Raw genomic sequence first — 23,368 nt, 5'->3', positions numbered from 1 at the left:
GACTAAATTAGGATATGAAAACAGAAAATGTATTATTACATTCAATAAATTAACTACTTTTCACAGAAGATTCTCAAATCAGACACAGATTTTAGAGCCCTCTACAGGACACAAACAGAACTGCAGCTAAAAACCAAACCCAAAGGCCTGAATCCAAGGCTCATCCTGAGCAGTAAGATGCCTGTAAACACACAACAAATGAAGAAAACAATCTGGATCGAATCGGATCAAACACTGTTTATTAAGCACACTTACAAAAATCAGATTCTAGTGTAGTGTACTCAACACAGAGAACTTCCCCAGAAGTCTCCACCGTTGTTCTGGATTCGGTTTACAATAACTGCGAGGTTTCCATCCGAAGAACTAAATCTCGTCGTTTCTCATCTCGAGTCCGATAAACAGACGGTGACAGACTAACAACATCATTTCGCTTTAATGGGAAACACATAAAGTTTTACAGAGGAAGTCATAAAGCTCTTCTTATTTCTAGAAAGAATATAAATTAATTTATAGCCTTCTGTTTCAGAAGAAGTTGTACTCTGTCTCTTGAAAGTCTCTAAAATGTAGAAAACAAGTGGCTTCTGTTCTGTAAGGTCCGTGTGGTTTGGGGAACTAGTGTTTCTGTGTCTTTGGTCCTCAGGTCCAGTCGGGAGTCTAACATACACACACTCCACGACTAGTGTTCACTTTTTGGACAGGAACTTCATCTTGTGTCCTAAGGGAAGAGAGAGAGAGGAAAGAGAAAGGCTCAAAATCTTTCTTTACTTTACACAAGCACAACTCCATCAGACGAACGCTGTTCAGAATTGAATAGCAGCTCACTGCATGCGTTTCTTTAGTTTTTTGATTCGATCTGCAGCGAATCATTACCTAAACCCTTGAGGAACTTGTTGACGCCTCTGTTCTCACTCCCCGGCAGAGAATCCAGGTAATCCTGAGCCCTCACCTCGAACAAACCTGCTCAAAAACACAATACGGCTGTTAAACCCTATACACAGTCAACAAAACAGATAAATCCTAAGATTCACAACCGTTCAGACCTTTCAGGCCCTGCCTCCGAAACTCTCTTTCCTGCACAAACCCTGCAAACATCTGCGTCTCCATGAAGACCTCCAGGAATCTCCGCAGGCTCTTGGAGGACACGGCTTTCCGAAACGCCTCGCGCTGGAAGGACGAAGGAGTCGGAGAGGAGGAAGACGAGGCCGAGGACTCTTCATCACGGTCACTGCTGCCCATGAAGAGCGAGTAATGACCCACGATCTCCACGAAGAACCGCACAAACGCCTCTGACACCACACCGCTCAGAGAACTGGGCTCTAATGAGGGCAATCAAATGAACATTTTCACTTGCATGCATGATATTATTTTATGCCTAATCCAGATTTCAAGGCTACATTTATGGCAAGTGATGGACAAAAGAGCCAGATGTGTTCTGCTATATCTGTGTTTTACTGCATCCAAACAGAAAATGAAAAAAAGAGCTTATTTTACATTAAATGGAGCACAAGAACACGTCTTCCCACTAACTAATCTAACTGATTGTAAGTTAATAAATGATAAATACTAAATATTTACTTTTGTCATTAAAGCCTACTCTTTTGAAATTTGCCTGCTTTTGTTATTTTGACAATTATAGGTAAATAAGACTGAAAGTAAAACCATGAAAAAAATAATAAATAAATAAAAATTCAGCTAGAATTAATTTCATTTGATGTAGTAAAATAACCAAAACTAAAATACAAATATATAAAAACTATATAGACATAAAAAAGACTAAAAGATTACTACAAATTTAACTACAACTAAGTGAAAATGCATATATATTACATATTATATATAGTTTTTAATTATATATATATATATATATATATATAAAGAACATATATAATTCAATATAAAACATATTCATAATGTATGATGAAATGCATGTTTGCAAAAATAACCAAAGTTAAAATGCAGACTTGTAATACTTTCTAAAGATGTAAAAATAAATAGATAAGTATAATGCATTCTGTTTATAGGCTTTAAGTACCAAAATCAATCTTATTTTGTAAATAAACAAAAAAATAGATGACGGAAAGTTTTTATTGATGTTTATTGATGAACTCAGCATCATCAGCTAATATTAAACCCGTTTTTTATCGGATCAGACAGTAAACTACCGTTCGGATGATCTGCCACGTCACACGCCAGATCCTTCCTCCGTTCCAGAACGTGTTCGAGAGCCGCCTGGAGCTTATGAGGCAGAATCGAATCCTCATCGTCCATCTGAAACATTAAACACACGCTTGCTTTGTTTCATCACGCTTTTATTAAAACACAAACAGCGTTCAGCAGCCATCGAGTGCTGTACCTGTCGCAGGAAACGACTGCTGTCCAGATCCACCACCAGGACCTGAAAGAGAGCAGAGGACACCGTGACGTCACTGAGAAGAGGTCAGAGGTCAGGGCTGCCCACCCGAACAGGAAGTGCTCAGAGAGAAATATCAGTAATGTGTCCGTCTCTGATCTATCCGTAAATGTATATATAGAATATTAACACCACATCCTAGACTTTGTTGGCCTTGTTTCCTTCCCACATTAGTCATAATGAGGTGCAACACTCAAGAGGTCAAAGGTCAAACGTAATGTCACAGTACTATTAAATAGGAATACAGTATACAGTACATACTGCACAGAAAGTCCTTTTTTTTTTATTCCGTTATACACATTTGTTAATTATTATTAATTTATGCTGCATTTGTGGTGTGTCACCTCCTCTAGCGGCAGCTCTTTGAGTCGGGTCAGAGAGCTGGACAGCAGACCCACTATGAAGGGGGTTGGAGTACAGACGATGTCCATCATGGACGGAGGAAGAACCGGGATGTACGTGTGCTGCCAGGTGAAGGGGTACAGCAGAGCCACCATGGCATGACAACATTTAGAGAGGGTGCTAAAGAGAGAGAGAGAGACTGTAGTGACACATTCTCACCAGCAGGTGGCAGCACAGAAGAATCAATCAGTGCTGTTTGCTGGAGATACTATTACTCTTTCTTTAAATGCTGCAGAAATTAAACAATACAAGAAATAACAGGATATTTTGTATAAAAACCTATTTTAGGACAATTATGATTTATGCATTGTAACATTTCGCTGAGAACATTTCCTCTTCAAATTTTCATTACCGTACTGCACAAAAAAAAAAAAAATAATAATAAAAAATAACGATAATAATAATTTTTTTTCATTACTATGAGGAAAATATTTAATTTCAATTAGCAAAGAAAATTGCTTAATGATTTTGGTGTGAAATATGACTCATTAAGTCACCCGTTAGGATTTAAAATGGTTTAAAAAAAATCCTTAAACATAATAATTTTTCCATTAGCAGAACAATCGATAACAATTATCATCATTTTATCATTGTTATAAGAAATATATATATATTCAAATAAAATTATTATCATTTATTCGATTATTAGTAAATATTGTTTAAAGAAATAACAATAATAATAATAAATGAGAAAAACTATAATTATTACCAGTTTGTCATTTATCAAATAAAATAAAAAAGCTGTTATTCAATGTTGTTTGAAATATGTAATTTGGAAAAAAAATAAAAATGAGAAAACAATTATTATTATTATCAGTGTATCATTGCAAAAAAAAAAAAAAAAAAGAATGCTGCAAATAAAAATGTAATATTTTTTTTAATGGCAGTGTGAAACATTTTCACTTGTTTTCACTGAATGCATGTTTTTATTTCTTATTTTGAACAGCTCTTTCTGCTCTGTATTCTGTCTTTGAGGGGCTGTTCTCTTCCACTTAAAACTCAATCTTTACTCATTAGGATGCAGATTCCTTCTCTCAGCAAAATAACAAAAACTAAATTTCCATATCTGTCTCGAGCTTTCCTCCTCTTGCCGTATCATATCTTTGAATTCTTCAAGCACATGTTTATTTATCTGACCGTACGAATTCTGACAGAATGCATTTACACAAGTGCACATCCGGACCTGTCAGCCTTCTAAAGCAAGGCTTATATTATATCCTGAAAACATTACTGGAAGTGACAGCAGGTGTGAGTACCCCAGTTTATCTGCGGTGAAGATGACCCTTCGCTCCAGCAGAAGAGAAGCAAACACCCGCAGAAGCAGACGCAAGCTCAGAGAGGAAAACAGACACTCGAAATCCACATGCTCCAGACGGGAATCTGCAGGACGACATAATTCGATCACCTACAGTAGGAGAGAGAGAGAAACGAGAGCAGCTTTGAGACCAAGTCCAAACGTTCACCGCAGAAATCATTTTCAGCAAGGCCTTGGATCCACTGACCTCTGTTCCTGAACCTGGGAGAAAGTTCTTAATGCTGATGGTTCTTCCCGGAGCTGGGAACGCTGCCTCCATTATTCCTCTCATTAAAGGCTGGACCAGTGCTGGAGAAATGGCTCGTCGCTTCTCTACCTCATCCAGGATCTGATCAGACAGACATCGACACACATCTCATGGAGGATCTGTCTTCACTTTATATTCCTGGATCTACAGGGGGTTAACCACTGTTTTATAAACTTTTGCCCCCTAACAAGTTATTCAAAATAAATCAATATGACAATAAAAGCAATGAGAATAACACTAGTTATTGTCATTTTATTACTGTACTGTACTTAAAATATTTTTATTAATTTTTTCCCATCATCCATACATTATTCAACATACTAGAAAATTAATAAACACATTAATAATAATAATAATAATAATACATTTTACTTTGTATCATTGTAATAAAAAATAAATTAAAGTGAAAAAAAAACTAAAAACCAAATGAAATGAATAAAACTATTTTTTAAAAGCATGTTAATCACAAAACAAAAACTAAAATTATGATGAAATGGAAACAAAATGAAAAAATATATAATTGAAATAAAATATATATATATATATATATATATAAAAAATAAAATGATAAAAGAATAAAATAAAACTAAAATAAAGTCTTTGGCATTAAAATGATGGCTTAAAAATAAAATTTTATTTTTTAAATATAAAATAAAATAAAATGATAAAAAAAATTATAATAATTAAAAAATATAAAAAGCATGTATTTATGGTAAGAGGCCCTACGGGTAATAATATATATGGCTTAAAACATTTTAAATGATATAGAAAAAAATCTAAAATTAAATGATAAAAAAATAATAATAAATAAAAATAAAGATAAAAAACATGTATTTAGGATAAGTCTATGGCTTAAAAATAACACATATATATATATATATATAATAAAATGATAAAAAAAAACTATTAAAAAAATAATAATTAAAAATAAAAAAAACATGTGTTTAGGGTAAGAGGCCCTGAAGGCATTAATGTCTATGGCTTAATGTTGATTACCACTCAAATTAATTTAAATAAAAATAAAATAAAATACGGAAAATATAACATAAATAATATAACCATCACTTTTTTCCCTATTCTTAAAACCTTGGTTCATGACAGGAATGTTGTTTCAGAACCGACAAAAATCACTCAACATTCTTTGCAGCCAAATTTTTAAATGAGGATATTTGCATACTGTCAAACGCACCAAACACAGAGAAGCACAAGATAACAGATGCACACTGAGCCTGATGAAGTGTGTAAAGTTCAGATGAGTTACCTTTGAGAACAGATCAAAACAGCCCAGTCTGCTCACAATACAGTAGACTTCAGGTAGACGTCTTCCTTTACCGCTGGGCTACACACACACACACACAACACACACACAACTCATTAAACACGTATTATAACTGCTGACTACAAGTCACTCAAATCCACCAACATGTGACAAAAATGCGAAATGCTACTCTTCAAAACATTGCTTGTTGAAAAAAACACAAAAACGAGCATAAACTGTGGTAGTATTTGATAAACAGTATATTTCACTCATGTTCCGTAATAAAAAATGCATGTAGTAAATGTACTTTACATTATTTTGAATAATGTAAAATGAGAAATAAAGAGCAACTCACCAGTAAACGTCGACAGTAGCCAAATCTTCGGCTCCCGTCTTCTCCGGTTAAGACAAACGAGAATGTTTCACTGAATGTGAACAACACATTCACAATGATTCCCATACGTCGTATATTTGAGGAAAGACCAGCTATTAAACATTACTGAGGTTGATTTGTGGTGCTGTAAACCATGTGATACCTGGGGAAGTTGTCCACAGGTGCCCAGTCTTTAGCATCAGGGAAACAGAACTGTGGAATGACTTTCAGCTGGTCTTCAGCTTCTCGCATGAACTTGAAGCTTCGTTCCAACTGACGAGGAAAGAGAATCAGGGACACAGATGCATGAACGTCTCGTGCTGATCTTTCAAGCCCAAATAGATCTTATTTGTTGTTTTTTGGAATAAAAATGTTTGCACCTTGAGAGGGAACTGCTGGGTGACTTCTGGTAAATACGGGACGCCGACTTTGGTCTTATGAAGAGCCACAACCAGGAAGTACTCAAACAACTTCCTCTCCTGAAGTTCCATCAAGTCTCGCTCCAGAGTGCGATATCGACCGGTTTGCCTCAACATAGACTGCACCGACACTAATCTCTGGCTGTGAGCTAAAACAGATGATGATGAGGAAAAGTATGATGTCTTTCCCCATTGACGTAATTGTAACTATATTAAAAGAAGTTTACATTTGTTAAAACGGTCATCCAAGATGTAGATGAGTCTGTTTCTTCATCAGATTTGGAGAAATGAAGCATTGCATCACTCGCTCACCAATGGATGTGAATGGGTGCCGTCAGAATGAGAGTCTAAACAGCTGATGAAAACATCACAATAATCCACAGTCCATCAGTTAATGTCTTGAGAAACCGAAAGCTGCATGTTTGAAGGAAACAAATGCAACAAATCATAATTTTCGATTAAAATATGAGTACTCGATCAATAGCTGATTTCTTCAGCTGAAAAAGTCATCTGAATCAGGAGAGAAATATGCTCAGATCAAACACTGTATGCAAGCAAATACAGTTCTGAACAAATATGTGGCTTGACAACAGGAGACAGACTTTTTCACTGGAAGAAGCGTGATTATGGACACAAATTTAGGCTAGAAGAAACCATTTAAAGTTAAAACGCCTTAATGATGGATTTGTTTCTTACAAACATGCATCTTTTGGTTTCTCCAGATGTTCACTGATGAACTGAAGTGGTGTGGATTATTGTGATGTTTTTATCAGCTGTTTGGACTCTCAATTCTGACGGCACCCATTCACATCCATTGGTGAGCAAGTGATGCAATGCTACATTTCTCCAAATCTGATGAAGAAACAAACTCATCCTAATCTTGGATGAACTATTTGAATTTTAGTTTTTGGTTGAACTATTCCTTTAAGGTCTGTGTAAAAGCAGTTCAGAGAATTGTTTCTAAACACATAAAACACACATTTAATATTGCTTTACACAGACTTTAAAGTAAACCTGAAATTCAGTGGTGTCTGACATTAATTCGTAGACTTACCCTTTAGTTTCTCCTCTGTGTCACTTTCAGACTCGCTGTTTTCTTCCGTCACTATACCGGAGAAGAGACAGAGAGGTCAAAGGTCACTAGAGAATCAGTATGCAGGTATTCACAGAGACATGTTTCATGCTTGGATGCACATGTGTATCCTATAACGTAACATAATTCTATCATCCCTGGAAAAATGGGTATACGCAACTGACCCAAAACTGTAAACGTGTCCATAAAGCTAAGTGGATGCATATGTGGCTCGGGACCGGACTGTCCCACAATGCAATGCACGTGGATTATGCTGTAACAAATACCGTCATCACACTATTATCCAAGGGACATGCAATGCATACAGGCTACTCTTACAATTCGATAAAAAAAATACTTATTTATTTATTTATTTATTTATATAGCGCTTTAAATAAAAAATTGCGTCAAAGCAACTGAACAACATTCATTAGGAAAAGAGTGTGTCAATAATGCAAATATATATGCATATATATATATATATATATATATTAGTGTTGTCAAACGATTAATCGTGATTAATCGCATCCAAAATAAAAGTTTTTGTTTACATAATATGTGTGTGTACTGTGTACATTTATTATGTATATATAAATACGCACACATACAGTGTATATTTCGAAAATATTTACATTCATATTAATATAATTTATATTATATATAAATATATTCAAAATATAAACATAACATACATCCAAAATATATACATACATGTGTGTATTTATATATAAATAATCAATATACAATTTACAAACACATATATTATATAATCAAAAACTTTTATATTGGATACGATTTTATATATATATATATATATATAGTATAGATATATGCATGCAATCTATGCAAACTGGATGCACTATTCCTTTAAACAGGAAAAAGTAGGTCTAAATTTCGCCAACGTACAGTATAATGTTTCCCTCACAAACCTCTTCCTGAACTGGACTCGGTTGACTGCGAGACCCTTTTCATCCTCTTCTTTCCCCTTCGGGCCTCAAAGATGCCGTTGATTTTCTGCACCATCTGTTGAAAAGGAAAACAGTCATGGCTGTGGCTTCATCAGAGACAGCCCTTCCAAGTCTTTCACTTGGAAATTTCTTTTCCCTCCATTTTTCTGATTATTCTTAGGTGTCTCATCCGCCTGCTCATCCGACATTTGTCTTGTATTTTATTAGCAGTGGAAGGATGCCGAAGGGCCGGTGTCTCAGTCAGCAGCAGACCAGAACCATAAATCACTGATAAATCAAGGATTACACCGTCTAGGACCTTGTTTTGACAGTACCTTTGGGATTTTCCTCCGCCGTCGGTTGTAAGGGTCCCCCGACAGACACGGGGTGTCATCCGGGCTGCTGGGTGTCGATGGAGGGCTGACCTGCGATGGGGACACAATGCCTCCATCTCTGCCGGTCTTCCGCAATTCCAATAGCTTGAAACTACCTCGCTCTGAATTCTGCCTGAATAAACCAGGCTTGGAGGAGAGCTGTCAAAGAAAGACAGAATCAATTGCTAATGTTGTCAATGTGTCATTCCAAACTTGTATGACTTTCAATCTTCCATGGGACAAAAAAGTAGACGTTTTGCAGAATGTACTAGCTGCTCTTTTCAGTATTGTAGTTATCGTCTTTGGTGTCAACGGGCCTCAAGCATGTGAATGAAATATTGAATTTTGGGGGTAAAAAAGCTTTAAATGTCAGTACTCCATGGAATCAATCCATCAGGAATGCAGTATGAATACCTTGGATGGCGTGTCAGGAATGGGATACTTGCTCCCAACACAGCGACTTTCCAACTCTATGTCTTCATATGGGTTCTCCTTAGACGGAGGGTCTTTGCAAAGGGAAAATATACACAAGATTATCAGTGGTGCTTGCTTAGCCACTTTTCAAAATCCTAAAGCTAAACATTGCACTGTAGAATTTTTTTCAAAAAAGCCTCAATTCATTGGTCTTATTAAGGAAACGAGAGATGATTCACAACTGGCGAATGATAAAACGACAAAAACCAAGTAAAAAAAAATGATCAAATTGAGAGATGAATTAAACCAAATTAAGACAATGAAGCTTTATCCAGACTGTTAGCCCAAATCCGATTTTTGCTCATATCCGATCCGAAATGAGTGATTGTCCACATTGTGTATCGCAACTATTCAAATCCGATTTGTGTCCATGACGCTATTTCGTTTTACTCAATATCTGCATTGGTTTCTATGCAAACAAGTTTGTACTGTTATGTCTACACTAAAAACAACAATAAAAGCAATACAGTTGTAGTCTTACAACATACTGCAGTCGCAGTGGATTATAATTAGGGATGCATGATATTGGATTTTGCCGATATCCGATATGCCGATATTTTTCAACTCATTTTTGTCTGACGCTGATACCGATACATTTCCTTTAATTTGGAAACAAAAACAAGTCTGTTCTGTACGGAGATTATGAATAAATTATTTTTAACTTTAACAAAAACTTACTTTTTGAGAATTAAATAAACAATGAGGTTCTTTTATAATGAGAGTACATTGAAAGTTTGGAAAACTACTATAAAGCAATCCTTAACATTTTATTTGAATATTTAACATTTGGTCTAAAGCAAAAGAGTTTTGAAAATCTTTCAGACCTCCTTGTATTTACATTTTCAATCCGTTTGAAAAGAATTATTACACATCTATATATATATATATATAGTAAATAAATTATTTAATTTACATGTTTCTTGTTTTTGTTTTTCATTCATGTAAGGTATATCTTCTGACCTTTAAATCAAACCATATTTGTGATTTTATGATATCAATAATTGCTTTATTTAAAAAAGCAATCTTAATGTTATTTTTTTATTTTACTTTCATTTAATTACCCGCTGCTGCAGGTGCTAGTGAGTGTAAACTTCGCTACAGACATGTCATTCTGCACTCACATTCTCAGATTAAATGCTTAAAACAGTGAATCTAATCATCATTCAGGAAAAAGTTCACTTCAAGAATGACCGCACTGCTGACGTGATCTTACTGCTATCACCAGTGTTGTGCTAGTTACTAAGAAAGAGTAACTAGTTACAGTTACTAGTTACTTAATTCAAAAAGTAACTCAATTACTTTGTTGATTATTTACACCAAAAGGTAATGCATTACTGTTAAAAGTAACTTTTTAGTTACTTTTTTAAAGAACTTTCTGTAATGTTCCCATTAATGCGCTTTTATGCGTTATGGTCTATACAAACACAAAGTAAAACAGAAAGTAATTTTTAAACACTATTTTGATTAAGTCAGACCAGCACAAACTGAATATTGTATATCACAAGGATTTCTGAAATAAATAACAAAACACCTGAATAATATATTCAGAATCAAAAACTAAAGTGGCCTCTGCATCATAAAAGCTGTTGTGTTGAGCTCTTAAAAATGTTCCTTTCACAGCTTAAGTATGAAAACTATCAACAATGGACAACATAACACAAAACATTTTGAAATAAATAAATGAAAGCAATCTGAATTATTCAGAATCAATTTCGAGAAACATACACCCACACACACACACACACACACACACACACATATACATATATACACATATATATATATATATAAATGCTGTTTAAAAATGAAATCTATGTTAACATGCTAAGGAGCTGACTGAAAGCCGACGACTCCACAGTAGAGACAGGCTGCATGTTTTCAACAATGTTTCACCTGTTTGAGAAAAACATACAGAGAATCACTTAAGACACTTTGCTGTAGACCCGTTCCACATAATAATATTCATTAAAACTGTATGTTAACACGTAGGAGCTTGCTGCATGAATCCGTGAGTAGGCTACAGTTTACAAATCCATGGGAACGGATTGAGAAAGTGTGCGCGCAGATAATGAATTCGTGGGTACAGATTCAAAAACCGAGGGTAACGTTACGGTTTACAAAATCTGAGCGCACGGATTGGAGATTCGTGGGCTAGGATAGGACATTCGAACCAGAAAGACACAGCTTACATTTGACTAAAATGTTTTTGTCTTTATGCTCAACTAAAGTGAAATAATGAGCATATTTCCACTTTGAGAAACTCGTGTTGCTCTCTCCTTGACTCGCCATGACTGCCGCACATACTTGAATAAACGGAGACACGCCCACAGTGCGTCTTCGTGTTTACAGTGGTTTACAGTGGAACTCTCGAACTGACTCAAATGATTCGCGAACCCACTCCGAACTCCCGAACTGACTTAAATGATTCACCAATCCTACAATGAGTCGCTGCTGCAAACAGGTTCGGCTGCACTTCAGTCAAAATTTATTCATTTTTAAAAAAGTAACGTACAATGCACCATATGGTAACGGTAACGGAGTTAATTTATTTTAAAAGTAATGCGTTGCAGTATTAGTTACTGTCAAAACTTACTAATAACACGTTACTGCCCAACACTAGACAACACTCTTAGAAAAAAGGGTTCATTGAGGTTCTATATAGAACCTTAGGGTTCTTTACTCAACTACAAAGAACCTTTTATGCTAAAAAGGTTCTATAATGACAAGAAAGAACCCTTTTGGCACAAAGGTTCTTTAGGCTATTATTCATTCATATATTACATTATTCTGCAACATTTTGTATTTCTAATTAAATTATTGTTTGTAGTAACTTAATATCACATTTTAATCATGCTGATTTTTGGAGAAAAACTGAAATGGCACTCTTCGTGTGATATTGATTGACTACATAAAATTATATAAATATATACATTTTCAAACCCCCATATCTTGAATTTTGTGATCATTCACATGCATTCATAAATGCATTTGAATACACCGAATAATGCAGTGAAAGAACGCACTCAAAATGCACATGCGCCACGCGCACTAGAATGACTTCATCATTAACTTTACATTAGCCTAGATGCGTGCACTTTTTAGGCACGATTTGTTTAGTTTTTGAATATACTTAATACTGTTAAAAGTCACATCATTAAAATAAAAAAATACGAGTTAACATATCACACCTAAACACGCGTGGAAAACATAATTACAACTAGCTACTAAATTAGTTAAAAATGCCTATCCATATACAGCTATGATTCTTGAAACCCAAATTGACTCAAATGATTCGCGAACCTGCTCCAAACTTCCAAACTGACTAAAATGATTCACGAATCACAAACTGACTCAAATGATTCGCGAACCAGCTCTGAACTCCCGAAATGACTCAAATGATTCACGCTCCGAACTCCCAAACTGACTCAAATGATTCGCGAACCCGCTTTGAACACCCGAACTGACTCAAATGATTCGCGAACCCGCTACGAACTCTCAAACTGATTCAAATGATCCGCGAAGCCACTCCGAACTCCCGAACTGACTCAAATGATTCGCGAACCCGCTACGAACTCCGAAACTGATTCAAATGATTCGCGATCCCGCTCCGAACTCCCGAACTGACTCAAATGATTCGCGAACCCGCTCCGAACTCTCGAACTGATTCAAATGATCCGCGAAGCCGCTCCGAACTCCCAAACTGACTCAAACGATTCGCGATCCCCAAACTGACTCAAATGATTCGCGAACCCCAAACTGACTCAAATGATTCGCAAACCCCAAACTGACTCAAATGATTCGCGAACCCAAAACTGACTCAAATAATTAGCGAACCTGCTCCAAACTTCCAAACTGACTCAAATGATTCGCGAACCCGATCCGAACTCTCGAACTGACTCAAATGATTCACGCTCCGAACTCCCAAGTTGACTCAAATGATTCGCGAACCCCAAACTGACTCAAATGATTCGCAAACCCCAAACTGACTCAAATGATTCGCGAACCCCAAACTGACTCAAATAATTAGCGAACCTGCTCCAAACTTCCAAACTGACTCAAATGATTCGCGAACCCGATCCGAACTCTCGAACTGACTCAAATGATTCACGCTCCGAACTCCCAAGCTGACTCAAATGATTCGCGAACCCACTCCGAACTCCCGAACTGACTTAAATGATTCACCAATCCTACAATGCGTCGCTGCTGCAAACAGGTTAGGCTGCACTTCAGTCAAAATTAATTAATTTTTAAAAAGGTAACGGACAATGCACCATATGGTAACGGTAACAGAGTTAATTTATTTAAAAAGTAATGCATTACAGTATTAGTTACTGTCAAAAGTATCTGCATTACAGTAACGCGTTACTAATAACGCATTACTGCCCAACACTGGCTATCACACCCTGAGCACATTCGAGTAACTCATCTTATCGACAAGTTATATCACCATAATTTTTCATTTCAGGCCGGTATTTGCATTTTAAGCCATTATCATCTGACAAGTCATAAATCATGTTTAGTTACAGTCAGTGGTGCTAACTAATGTTGGCATATTTTGAAAATTCCCCATTGTAAACACTGTATGATTTAGTTCTATTTTTCTGTGAAAAGATTTCAAACTGACGTCATGTGTTAGGTTGCTTTTGTATACCTTACCAGATGTTTGAAAGTTTTCCAGGCCACCCATGTCAACCTCATTAGCTACATGTGGCATCACCAGTGGCGTTAACAAGAAGACAAACTCCTAGCAAAATCTATTTTGGTTTGTGCGAAGTATGGATGAGCCAGAGAGAAAGAGAGGGGGACAAGAAAATAGTTTGAGCAGAAGAAGGGTGTTTTTTACAGATGCAGAAAGCCTCTGTCGATTCATCCACCAGATGCGTCTGGAGGGAAGACAGTTTATGATGTTGGGAAATCCAGTTCTAAAACACAAGAGAACGTACGCTACGCTCCACGTTCAAAGCCATTAAAATGATTGCTACTTGCCAGAGCAGATAGAGAAACGCAAGATCAATGGTAAATCTTCCATTATTGGAAAGTGCTATTATATAATTAGACACAACATTAACCATTAGATGGAAGAGAAGGATGATTGCGTAAACATATTTAGCTTGGTCTGGCTAGTAAGTCTACACATTTATATAATCAAAGATGATCAAAGTTCAATAAGAAAGCTATGCTTTCTAGATCTTTTTGGGTTATGGATGCAAGTCTGATAGGGTTGCAGAGAGCTGGGAAATAGCTATGCTAATTAAGATGCTAATAAAACACTACTAAACAAACCAAACATAGTTAGGACAACAAAATAAATTGGGGTTGGAAAGTCAAGAAAGTCCACTCAAACTCTATTTTTCCTAGGCACAGATAAGACATCATGTTATGCAGAAGACTGATGTGGGGTAACCCAAACACAGAGGACCACTGGTGATGTTGAGCAAAGGAACACCAATGTTTGTGATGGCGTTGTCTCAGTTTGGTTCTTAATAAAGTTTCAAGCTCCTAGGCTTCTGGGTAATTGCTCTGTCAGGTGCATAGTCAAGAAGTCAGCCAAGTTTTAACTGGCACCATTGTGCTGCAATGCATTGTGTTACCTAGGATATCCTCGTAGACATTCTCCTCCGATAAAGTGCGAGTGAGGCCTATCTTTGATAACTCATCGAGATCTGTTTGACAACCTTCTGCCGAAGACTGTAGAAGATCTTCAAACTCGTAGGACTTCCTGCAGGTTCAACAAATACAAATACAACTTCATTAAGAGAATGACAAAGACCAAGAAGGAACCAATTATACAGGAAATTGAAGAACTGTAGGTCCACTGGAACAACAAGACTTACATGATTGGATTTTGGCATAATCTTAGATTAAAAACAGACCCCCCCCCCCCCCCCCTCGACATAGAGAGGCCACAAGATTAAGATTGCATCACAATGCCAAAAGTTAAAAATGTTTTTTTCAAAGATGGGCTAGACTGATAAATACTACCATTAAAACAACATCCCCATAAAGACTGAGGACAGTAATCCTTTAGGGGAGTCTTGGTTTCAAAAGATTTATTAGTGTGACATAAAAATCAGATGCAAGGCTACTAAATTTGTGAGGTTCTTTCAGTCCACAAGCCATTTCTTCAGTGAGCATGTCTACATATGGAATGATTATACCAAAGACAGCAATATGTGAGATGAGTAATTACAGGTTTTTAAAACCCTGACTAATTCACTGTATGGATCTATTAAGCTTCCAAAGTAATACGCTACTGATGATTTATTGAACAGTCTTAAAATTACCACTCACATTAGGCTGAGATAGCATAAGGACTAGACAGGCTACTTGAAAATTGGCAAAGGCATTGTCTGGTCTCCACGCACATGATTGATTTAGCTTGATTTGAGCTAAATAAGCTAAATTTATGATACCATTTTGGTCGAACTGTATTGGTGACTTGGCCAATACTTTTGGAGTATCCAGTCCTTGTACCAGTTGTGCAAAACTGAAAGTAGGTGCCCAGAGACAACACAAAGATGGTTACCAAGTAGACTGGCTTGCTTACTAAAAGGACTTTGTTATTGGTTAGATACCCAAGTGAGATAAAAATGCATATGAGTCTTATTACCTGTTATTAGTGTTTCGAGCTCGTCCAGAAGGTCTTCTAAACACCCCTTGTGGTGGAGGACAAGATGGAAGGGGTGGGGGAGGTAAGGAAGGTAAAGGGGGAAGATTTCGATTACCCTTGAGGAAACCTCGGTTGGCCACAAGGTTGTTTGTCTGTGTGTGGTGTTGAAAGGTTCTTTGGGGTTTTGGCAAAGGGTTAATGGAAGGAGCTCCAGGTTCACTGTAGACGTTCTCAGAATCCCGACTCATCCGAAATCTTACAGCATCCACAGTCCCAAAGATTGGCTCTGTGGCCCTCTTCTCTGCTTCTTCCTGCTCCTCTTTGGAAGCTGGGCAGAAGTAATTGCCTGGCATAGACAAGGATGATTTGGAAGGAGCCTCCTTCATCGCTTGCTCAAGTTTCTTAATATGCGTCAACACCAACTTTTTGTCCTGACCAGTTTCTATTGTTCTCCCCAATGGGGTTTTGTCCAAAATCAATTCCTTTTCCTTCACAGGTCTCTCAGAAATGTTCAAAGGTTCTCCAAATGTACTCCCGTTCTCTTCGCCACAGTTCTGTCTCTCCAAATTGGAAAGTCGCTTGCTGTCTTTACATTGCACTTCCGGCTGTACCTTCTTCTTTCCACTTTCAGTCTCCTTCAGTCCCACTGTTTGGGTGTTTGACAAGGTGGTCTCCGTTTTACCTTCCCATTGGGATATCTTGTCCCGAATGCTGGCAGTGCTCTTAAGGGCTAAGGGAGACTTGAGTGACTTGCTGCAACCGCCCAGACCATTTTCAACAGGCCGAGGATTGGAGGGACTCTTGTGGGCGAGCATGATGGTGTCTCCTGGGCTTGGTTTGAGGTTGCTCAGAGACGAGAGACTGTCCCTGACCCCACACAGGTCTGGCCTCTGAAGCATCACAGATTGGGCCTGGTCAAGCTTTAATCCGCAGCAGTGGAGCCTGAAGAGACCACAGGAAAGATGCTGAAGACATCAAGAGTGTCTGACAGTCATTAAGTGATTAGTAGCAATTATAGAGTCTGTGCATTTAAAGATCATGTTTCAAAGCATCATTCATTCAAAATTACATTTTCAGAATGACCCATTACTAATCTCTCACAAACACCAAATTACAGTCAGTATTCAGCATGAGCCAAAAGTGTTAAAAGTTTCCACATTGGTATTAATTGCGTTGTCTAGACTTTTAATGGTACAATGAATTAAAATTGGTATTTTAATATAAAATTCAAATGAGATGCAGATGGATTGCAGGCAGTCTGTCTTCCGTGGACAGAAAACACAAGCCTTTCACTGCACTTCACTGCAAGCGTATCGAATTGAATGTTATGATTTTGCCTAATGTCCATCTGAAAACAAAACTCCTCTGTGAATGATTGACCAAACAAGTTTTCAACAATAGGGCAAAGTTCAAGTGTCGTGCATTTTTTTAAACTTTCTTTAACTGGCTCTTAAACACATCCATGGATTCCATCCAATGATACTGTGCCAACAGACAAACATAGCAAATGTGAATCTACAAAGTTTGTGTGTATGCCAAGCTTCACAGAGTTTCAGATGGGAATATCTTCCCCAGTATGCCTCCAAACAGTGATTCCACTTTTCAAATACAAACTACTGGCTTTCAGAAAATTCATTAAACTTTCTTTTTTGCATGTTATTTTTTTCTTCTTCTTTCTTTCTGGCTAATGTATCTCATTTCATGAAGCTCAAGGCAGCCAAGAGAAAAAAGTAGGTCAAGCTCTAAAAATCTGAAGAAAAGAAGCAATAGAAAGAGGGAATGAGGGAGAGACAGAGGGTGAGAGGAGTTAGGAAAGAGAAAAATAAGGAGTGTGTAGGACAAAATATGTGATTGTCTCGTTTCTCGTTGCATTCAGGGATATGCCTGCTCAAACTCTTGGATAGTACATCACCCATCATCAGCCAGGATAAAAGCCAAAGTCTCCTCATCAAGATGAGCTAACAAGGTTTAGGACATTGTGAGCCGAGGAAAAAGCATTTGCTGATAACGGAGCTCTCTCTACTTTGACCATGTTTGCTCAGGATCTGGCTGAAGATACTTTACCGTCAAGACTTCATTAAAATGACCTCGCTTATTTTGCCTGTTTTTCCTGCAAGTTTTAAAGTTTGTACTAACACACTTTGCCATACCAAACCTCCAAACCTGGAAGGGCAGAAAACAACACATTAGCAGGAAATTAAAGGAGACTCAGTCACTTAGTTGTACATACCCGTTTGCTGATTGGTAGATGCAGTCCTCCGTGTTTCTACAGAGCAGCAGTGCTCTCCCGCCAGTCATGGTGCTAGCAGACGGCATCCTACACACACAAACAGACATAAATATACGTTTTTTTAACAATTATCATGGTAAAACCATGGTTTAATAGACATATGCCATTGTACTATCAAGGTATTTTTTTAAATGACCATGCACGTATCATGCTTTAAAAATATAGCATTCATTAAACACCATAGCAAAAATCGAAGCAGCATGGTTTTAGCATCTGTTTTAAAAGGAGCCAGTAATTATCCACCACCAAGTAAAGAACTTGCTAAGCAAGCAAGGGATCTGGACCCTCGCCACAGGTGTTAGCACTTAACCAGCACATTTGGAGAGGATTGTCGAGCGTGTACGTGTGTGTCTGTTCTTTTTGTTCTGCCAAACGGAAGTATGACAATGTCCACGGGACACAAGCCGGGGTGCAACAAACGAATCTCATCTGTTTCCATGTTCGGCGAGCGCCATTCCACATGTGCAAGAGATCAACGATTACCCAACATTCCCAGCATTCTGCCACCACTGGAGCCGGCCGTACAAACCTTTCTCTCTATAGCTCAGATCATGTAAAGGTTACCAAATCATGCTATTTTGAGACTTCCACAGAGCCTTGCATCGGTGCGGAGGGACTCAGTGTGTATTTATGGGCAAGTGTTGCTTGGCATCATCGTCTGTTTTTCTGAGTGTCGTCCAAGAGCAATAATGAGAGCGTTGTTGTGCAGTGGAGTTTCACACTTTAGTGTGGTGAGCCTTCTTATATTGATTAGCAATTAATATAGCCATACAAAAATGAGAGAAATGAAAATGAAGAGCCAAAGTTTGAGCATGGTGTAAAAGAGCAATCATTTATAGCAGGTCATAAGCAGGTGTTAAATAGCATTTAATCATTGTTTTACATCTGCATGAACAAACTATATGATTTTAAAGAGATTAGGGGTTCGTTCAGATCACTGACCTCAAGTATGAATAATAGAAACTTAGCAGACGCCACTAAAACCAACTCATCCTATTAGGAGACCGTGTGAGTGAAGGATGGTGAAGGTCGGGCTACAGCCATTAAGAACCCATCTATAATGTTATGCAAGCGACTAACTGCCCCAAACAGCAGATCTTTATCATTCCAGAGACAGAGCAGATACAGAAGAAGAGCAAACACAATCTGCGCTTATTAAGTTAAAGAACACAGAAAAAGGTTCTTTCCGGCAGACCAGAAAAGCTTTTAGTGTGTGTGATAACTGCTGCAGAGTAAACAAGTCAGTTACAGATGGTTTTTGTGCTTGTTTTGTTACACTCATTAACTATTTAATCAACCAGAATGTTTATAAATAAACAAATAATGTCCGAGATTTAAAATCTCAAAAGGCCAAAAAGTATCTGTAAGGGCTGGGAATAAATGAAAGATAAAATAAATAGAAATTGCAATTTTAAATTTTTATATATATATAAAATTCTATAATGATAATAAAAAATAATAGTGATAATAATAGAGATAATTATAATTATTATAATTTTTATTATACAAATTTAATCTGGTTAAATTTTAAATGACTCTTTTAAATGAATCGATCCCCTTGCAGAACAATAATAATCATAATTCTGTATTCTTCGTGTGTATGTGAATGCAAAGGCTTTTAACTTTTTTGTTCGTCAATGCATTCTGAAATGTGTCAGTATGGAGTCAAAATGATGATGCAATAAAATCTTGCAAAAGACTAGTTGCAAAAAAAAAAGCATGTGTTTTTTTTTTAAAACAGTAACAATTCATTTGAATTAAGAACAATAGAAGTTCATGGGAAGTTGACGCAAGTATACGTTTTTGTGTGTGGAGCAGTTATTAACTTCCTGACTTCCCAGTTATTCAAATCCCATTGGACACAGCAAAAGAATGTAGATTCGTCACATTTATTGTACACAACAGCATTATATTAGTGGAACGATGTGTAAAAATATTAGTGTGTGTGAGGTAGCCTAGTGGAAATAGAAAACCATCTCCATTTAGCTATACATCTTATCTCTCTGTCTCTCTCTCTCTCTCTCACGCTCTCTCTCTCTCTCTCTCTCGCTCTGATCAAACCAAGTAAGCCAAACCCTGCAGTTTGTATTGCATATGACTCTTCTTATGCTTTTGCATAAGTTTTGAAAGCTTCAGTCTACCGTTAATGCATGTAAACGAGTGCATAACTGAAACGTACTCTTCTGTGTTCCACTGAAGAATGAAAGTCATTTGGAACAACATGAGGATGAATAAATGATGACAGATTTTTATTGTTTTATGTTTTGCATGTAGTGCAGTGATGAAATCGCTCTTAAAGGAATGTTTTTCAGTCTGTGATGTGTCACATATCTGCGCCGAACGCTGCAGTGACCGAGATGTTGAGGAGAGCCAGCTTTAACTGTGTTTCTCCTCCTCCTCACAGCTGGTTCTCATAAAGCGGCCCTCAAACCGATGACATCATGCTCTCTGCACTTCTCAGAAACAGCCAGATAGATGTGTGATTTTCACAGAGAGAGGACAGCTTGGCCGTCACTGATATTGAGAGTCCGAAGCCAAGGCGCAAACACATTTAATCTTCGTGCTATGTTCCCTGTTGTTGTGGTGTCCGAAATGTTAAACATTACAATAACATTCAAATAATTTATTGTTAATTACATTCTTCCGGGACGTAGAAGATGATGATGACTGTTTACATGTGCTTGGGTCAAATGAGCACAGTGAAACCGTGGAAGCTGTAATTATGGTTTTAAGACAGAACCACATGACCAACCGCGCGACACTTTAGACCTCCGGAGACCTCGAGGGAGAAAACGGCATGACAAAATGTTATTTTCTTGTTGATGCAAGAGTTAGTTAAGAAGCGACATCACAGACAGATAACACAGGAAGGGAGATAACAGGAAGTGGAATCTGTGGAGAACATCACATGTGTATTCTCTGGGGTTTTAAATGGGATCTCAACAATGTCTTATGATGTGCTCAGATTTGCCAAGATATTATAGTCTGCAATCAAATGTTAATATAATTTAAGTAAGTAAGTTTGATCATATTCCCCCGGAGAGAAATATCACCAATGAGATTTCTTTAATGTCTCAACTGTTCCTCCTAGTCTCCTCTTAAGTCTCAAGAGAGATCTCCGTATGACTTAAAACCAAAAGATTTGAGTCGTGCTTCAGTGTTTCAGTGTTTAAGAGCTTGGCAAAGCTGAGAAGAGGACTGAGACTATAAAAACCAATGGAGGCAGAAAGTCTCCATTTCATCCTAGAAGAAGAAAAATTGTGTAATAAAGAGTTCTCAATAAATATCCTTAAATACAAATCACGGAGGAGCCCATTTGATTTTGATCTGAAGAGGAAATCCAATGTATGCATTTCCTTGGAATTCCTAATGTTACTGAAGGTCGTGAAAACTTCCAGACCTTCATTTAGACTCCATCACTCTGGCGGGTTGGTTTACATTTACTCTGGAAATGTTGATTTTGAGAGTGAAGGGAAGGGAGAGAAACTAGAGGTTCTGTTGCTTGGTGGATTGTTGACTCCGGAAGAGGACTTTCCCAAGCTCTTGCCATGCAGTGCTCTGATGGGAATAGCGCAGGGAATTGTAAGAATCTGTCTGTGCTGAGGCGCGCAGGGCCGGTGGGAATGGTCAGGCGGAACCACAGAAGCGTGAGGGAAAACAGGAAGTGTAACTGGAGATCTGGCTTCGGGTCAAACCAAGAGCGGAGAAAAAGTGGCGGTATGGGAGCATGAGTTACACTGATCGAGGACTACCACCTTGACTCCACCTTTTTGGAGACTAAGACAACTGTATTCAGATCAGCCATAAATGGTGCACTTTTACCGTATTTTACTGAAATGGATATCTATTTCAAGCGGATTTATGTTTAAGATTCTAGATGTTTCAAAAACCACAGCCACCAATAGTCATCTCTTACTTCTTCCAGGAAACTTCAGAGCACTGGGAGAGAGAAACATTCAGTTAAAATGCATTGTTTCATCATGACCAAACATGGTGACTTCTCAATGACCTCATCCTTCCTATGAAATTGTCCAAGTTTACAGATACAAGATTTTCAAGCTCAGCCATATGACTCCCAGAAAAAGAAGTGTTTCCAAGTCTCCCCTTGTAATACAAGAACTCCAGAAGATCTAAAAACTGGGAAACTGCATGTTCCTCTGCAAACATAAGCTTTAATGCATCACGGGGTGTTAGAGCTCAGATATTTCCATGACTTTCAGGGTAGGATTGTTTCCTGGCATGGACGGACAGGCATTAGTATTAAAAAAGGGTTTGTGCACATTTCATATAATGCTCTTTGAAAGCCAAGGTGGTTAATATGAGATCGGTCATCCAAACCACTCCACAATATTTTCCCGCAACTTTGCATCCAGTTACAATGTGTTAATGTTCCTTTGTTAAAAGATAAAACTCATTGTGAAACTCTTGATATTTGCTGCAAAATAACTAATGGCCAGAGTTAGGGTGGCTGCAGGTCTCCACATTAAAAACAATATAAGAATTTGTATATGACTTTCTGCGCAACAAAAGTACCGTCTAAGACATGACCCAGTCGTTCTAAAGACTCAAACAAGATGCTTCTCCTCAAAAAGAAAAGCATATTTGCAGAAAGGGTATTCTTCTGAAGTGTGAACCTGATACAGGATTAGTTATCAAGGCTGTGCATGAACATACCAGGCAGTGTGTTTGAGCGCGACTGTAACAACTAAAGCATTGTGCGAAATCTTGGCCAGGTGTGTCTCCACCTGCACAGACAGACAAATTGCGTAACTTGCATTACCTGAAACATCTCTGACAGGTAAATAGAGCTTTGATGCTCAGGCAACGAGTGAAGTAAAACATGAACTTGTCAGTCACAACAAATGACTTACCCTTCCATTTATGCAGTTTAAGGTAAAAAAAACACACTATTTTCCACATAATGTGAATTATTGTTGAATATTAATACGTTTTACATTCTGAAACGTGTCGATTTTAACAAAGCTCATCAGTTTGAAAAGAGTGGTGTGCTCTGATTGGTCAGCTCTCCAGTGCGTTGTGATTGGCTGAATACCTCAAGCATGTAACCAATAAAACCCATTATAAACAAAGCATTTGTTGCATCCAGTGGGGACGCATCCGCATGCGTCTGCCGCTTTAAATCCTCGAGCTCATTACAGCAGGATTGATTCTGATTG

The 23,368-nt window shown here is 37.5% G+C and overlaps 1 protein-coding gene across 1 annotated transcript in view; it reads right to left on the bottom strand.

The window, feature by feature from the left end:
* Nucleotides 1-346: 346 nt before the first annotated feature.
* Nucleotides 347-23,368, bottom strand: part of LOC132133656 (DENN domain-containing protein 2A-like) — a 27,254-nt gene continuing 4,232 nt past the window's right edge. Inside the window, exons 2-20 of the mRNA XM_059546551.1 lie at nt 18,132-18,218; nt 15,902-16,843; nt 14,883-15,010; nt 9,232-9,323; nt 8,779-8,976; nt 8,426-8,519; nt 7,479-7,529; nt 6,386-6,573; nt 6,169-6,278; nt 5,988-6,057; nt 5,636-5,713; nt 4,315-4,455; nt 4,069-4,217; nt 2,755-2,932; nt 2,354-2,395; nt 2,163-2,268; nt 1,041-1,316; nt 871-957; nt 347-715 (exon numbers count right to left, since the gene is read on the bottom strand). Coding sequence (XP_059402534.1) covers nt 684-715; nt 871-957; nt 1,041-1,316; nt 2,163-2,268; nt 2,354-2,395; nt 2,755-2,932; nt 4,069-4,217; nt 4,315-4,455; nt 5,636-5,713; nt 5,988-6,057; nt 6,169-6,278; nt 6,386-6,573; nt 7,479-7,529; nt 8,426-8,519; nt 8,779-8,976; nt 9,232-9,323; nt 14,883-15,010; nt 15,902-16,843; nt 18,132-18,217 — 3,048 coding nt within the window. The 5' untranslated portion in view covers nt 18,218 and the 3' untranslated portion in view covers nt 347-683. The remainder of the gene's footprint in view (nt 716-870; nt 958-1,040; nt 1,317-2,162; nt 2,269-2,353; nt 2,396-2,754; nt 2,933-4,068; nt 4,218-4,314; nt 4,456-5,635; nt 5,714-5,987; nt 6,058-6,168; nt 6,279-6,385; nt 6,574-7,478; nt 7,530-8,425; nt 8,520-8,778; nt 8,977-9,231; nt 9,324-14,882; nt 15,011-15,901; nt 16,844-18,131; nt 18,219-23,368) is intronic.

The sequence above is a fragment of the Carassius carassius genome, chromosome 50 (genome assembly GCF_963082965.1).
Source record: "Carassius carassius chromosome 50, fCarCar2.1, whole genome shotgun sequence".
In the NCBI taxonomy this organism is placed as follows: domain Eukaryota; kingdom Metazoa; phylum Chordata; class Actinopteri; order Cypriniformes; family Cyprinidae; genus Carassius; species Carassius carassius.
This window is presented reverse-complemented; position numbering and strand designations above follow the sequence as displayed.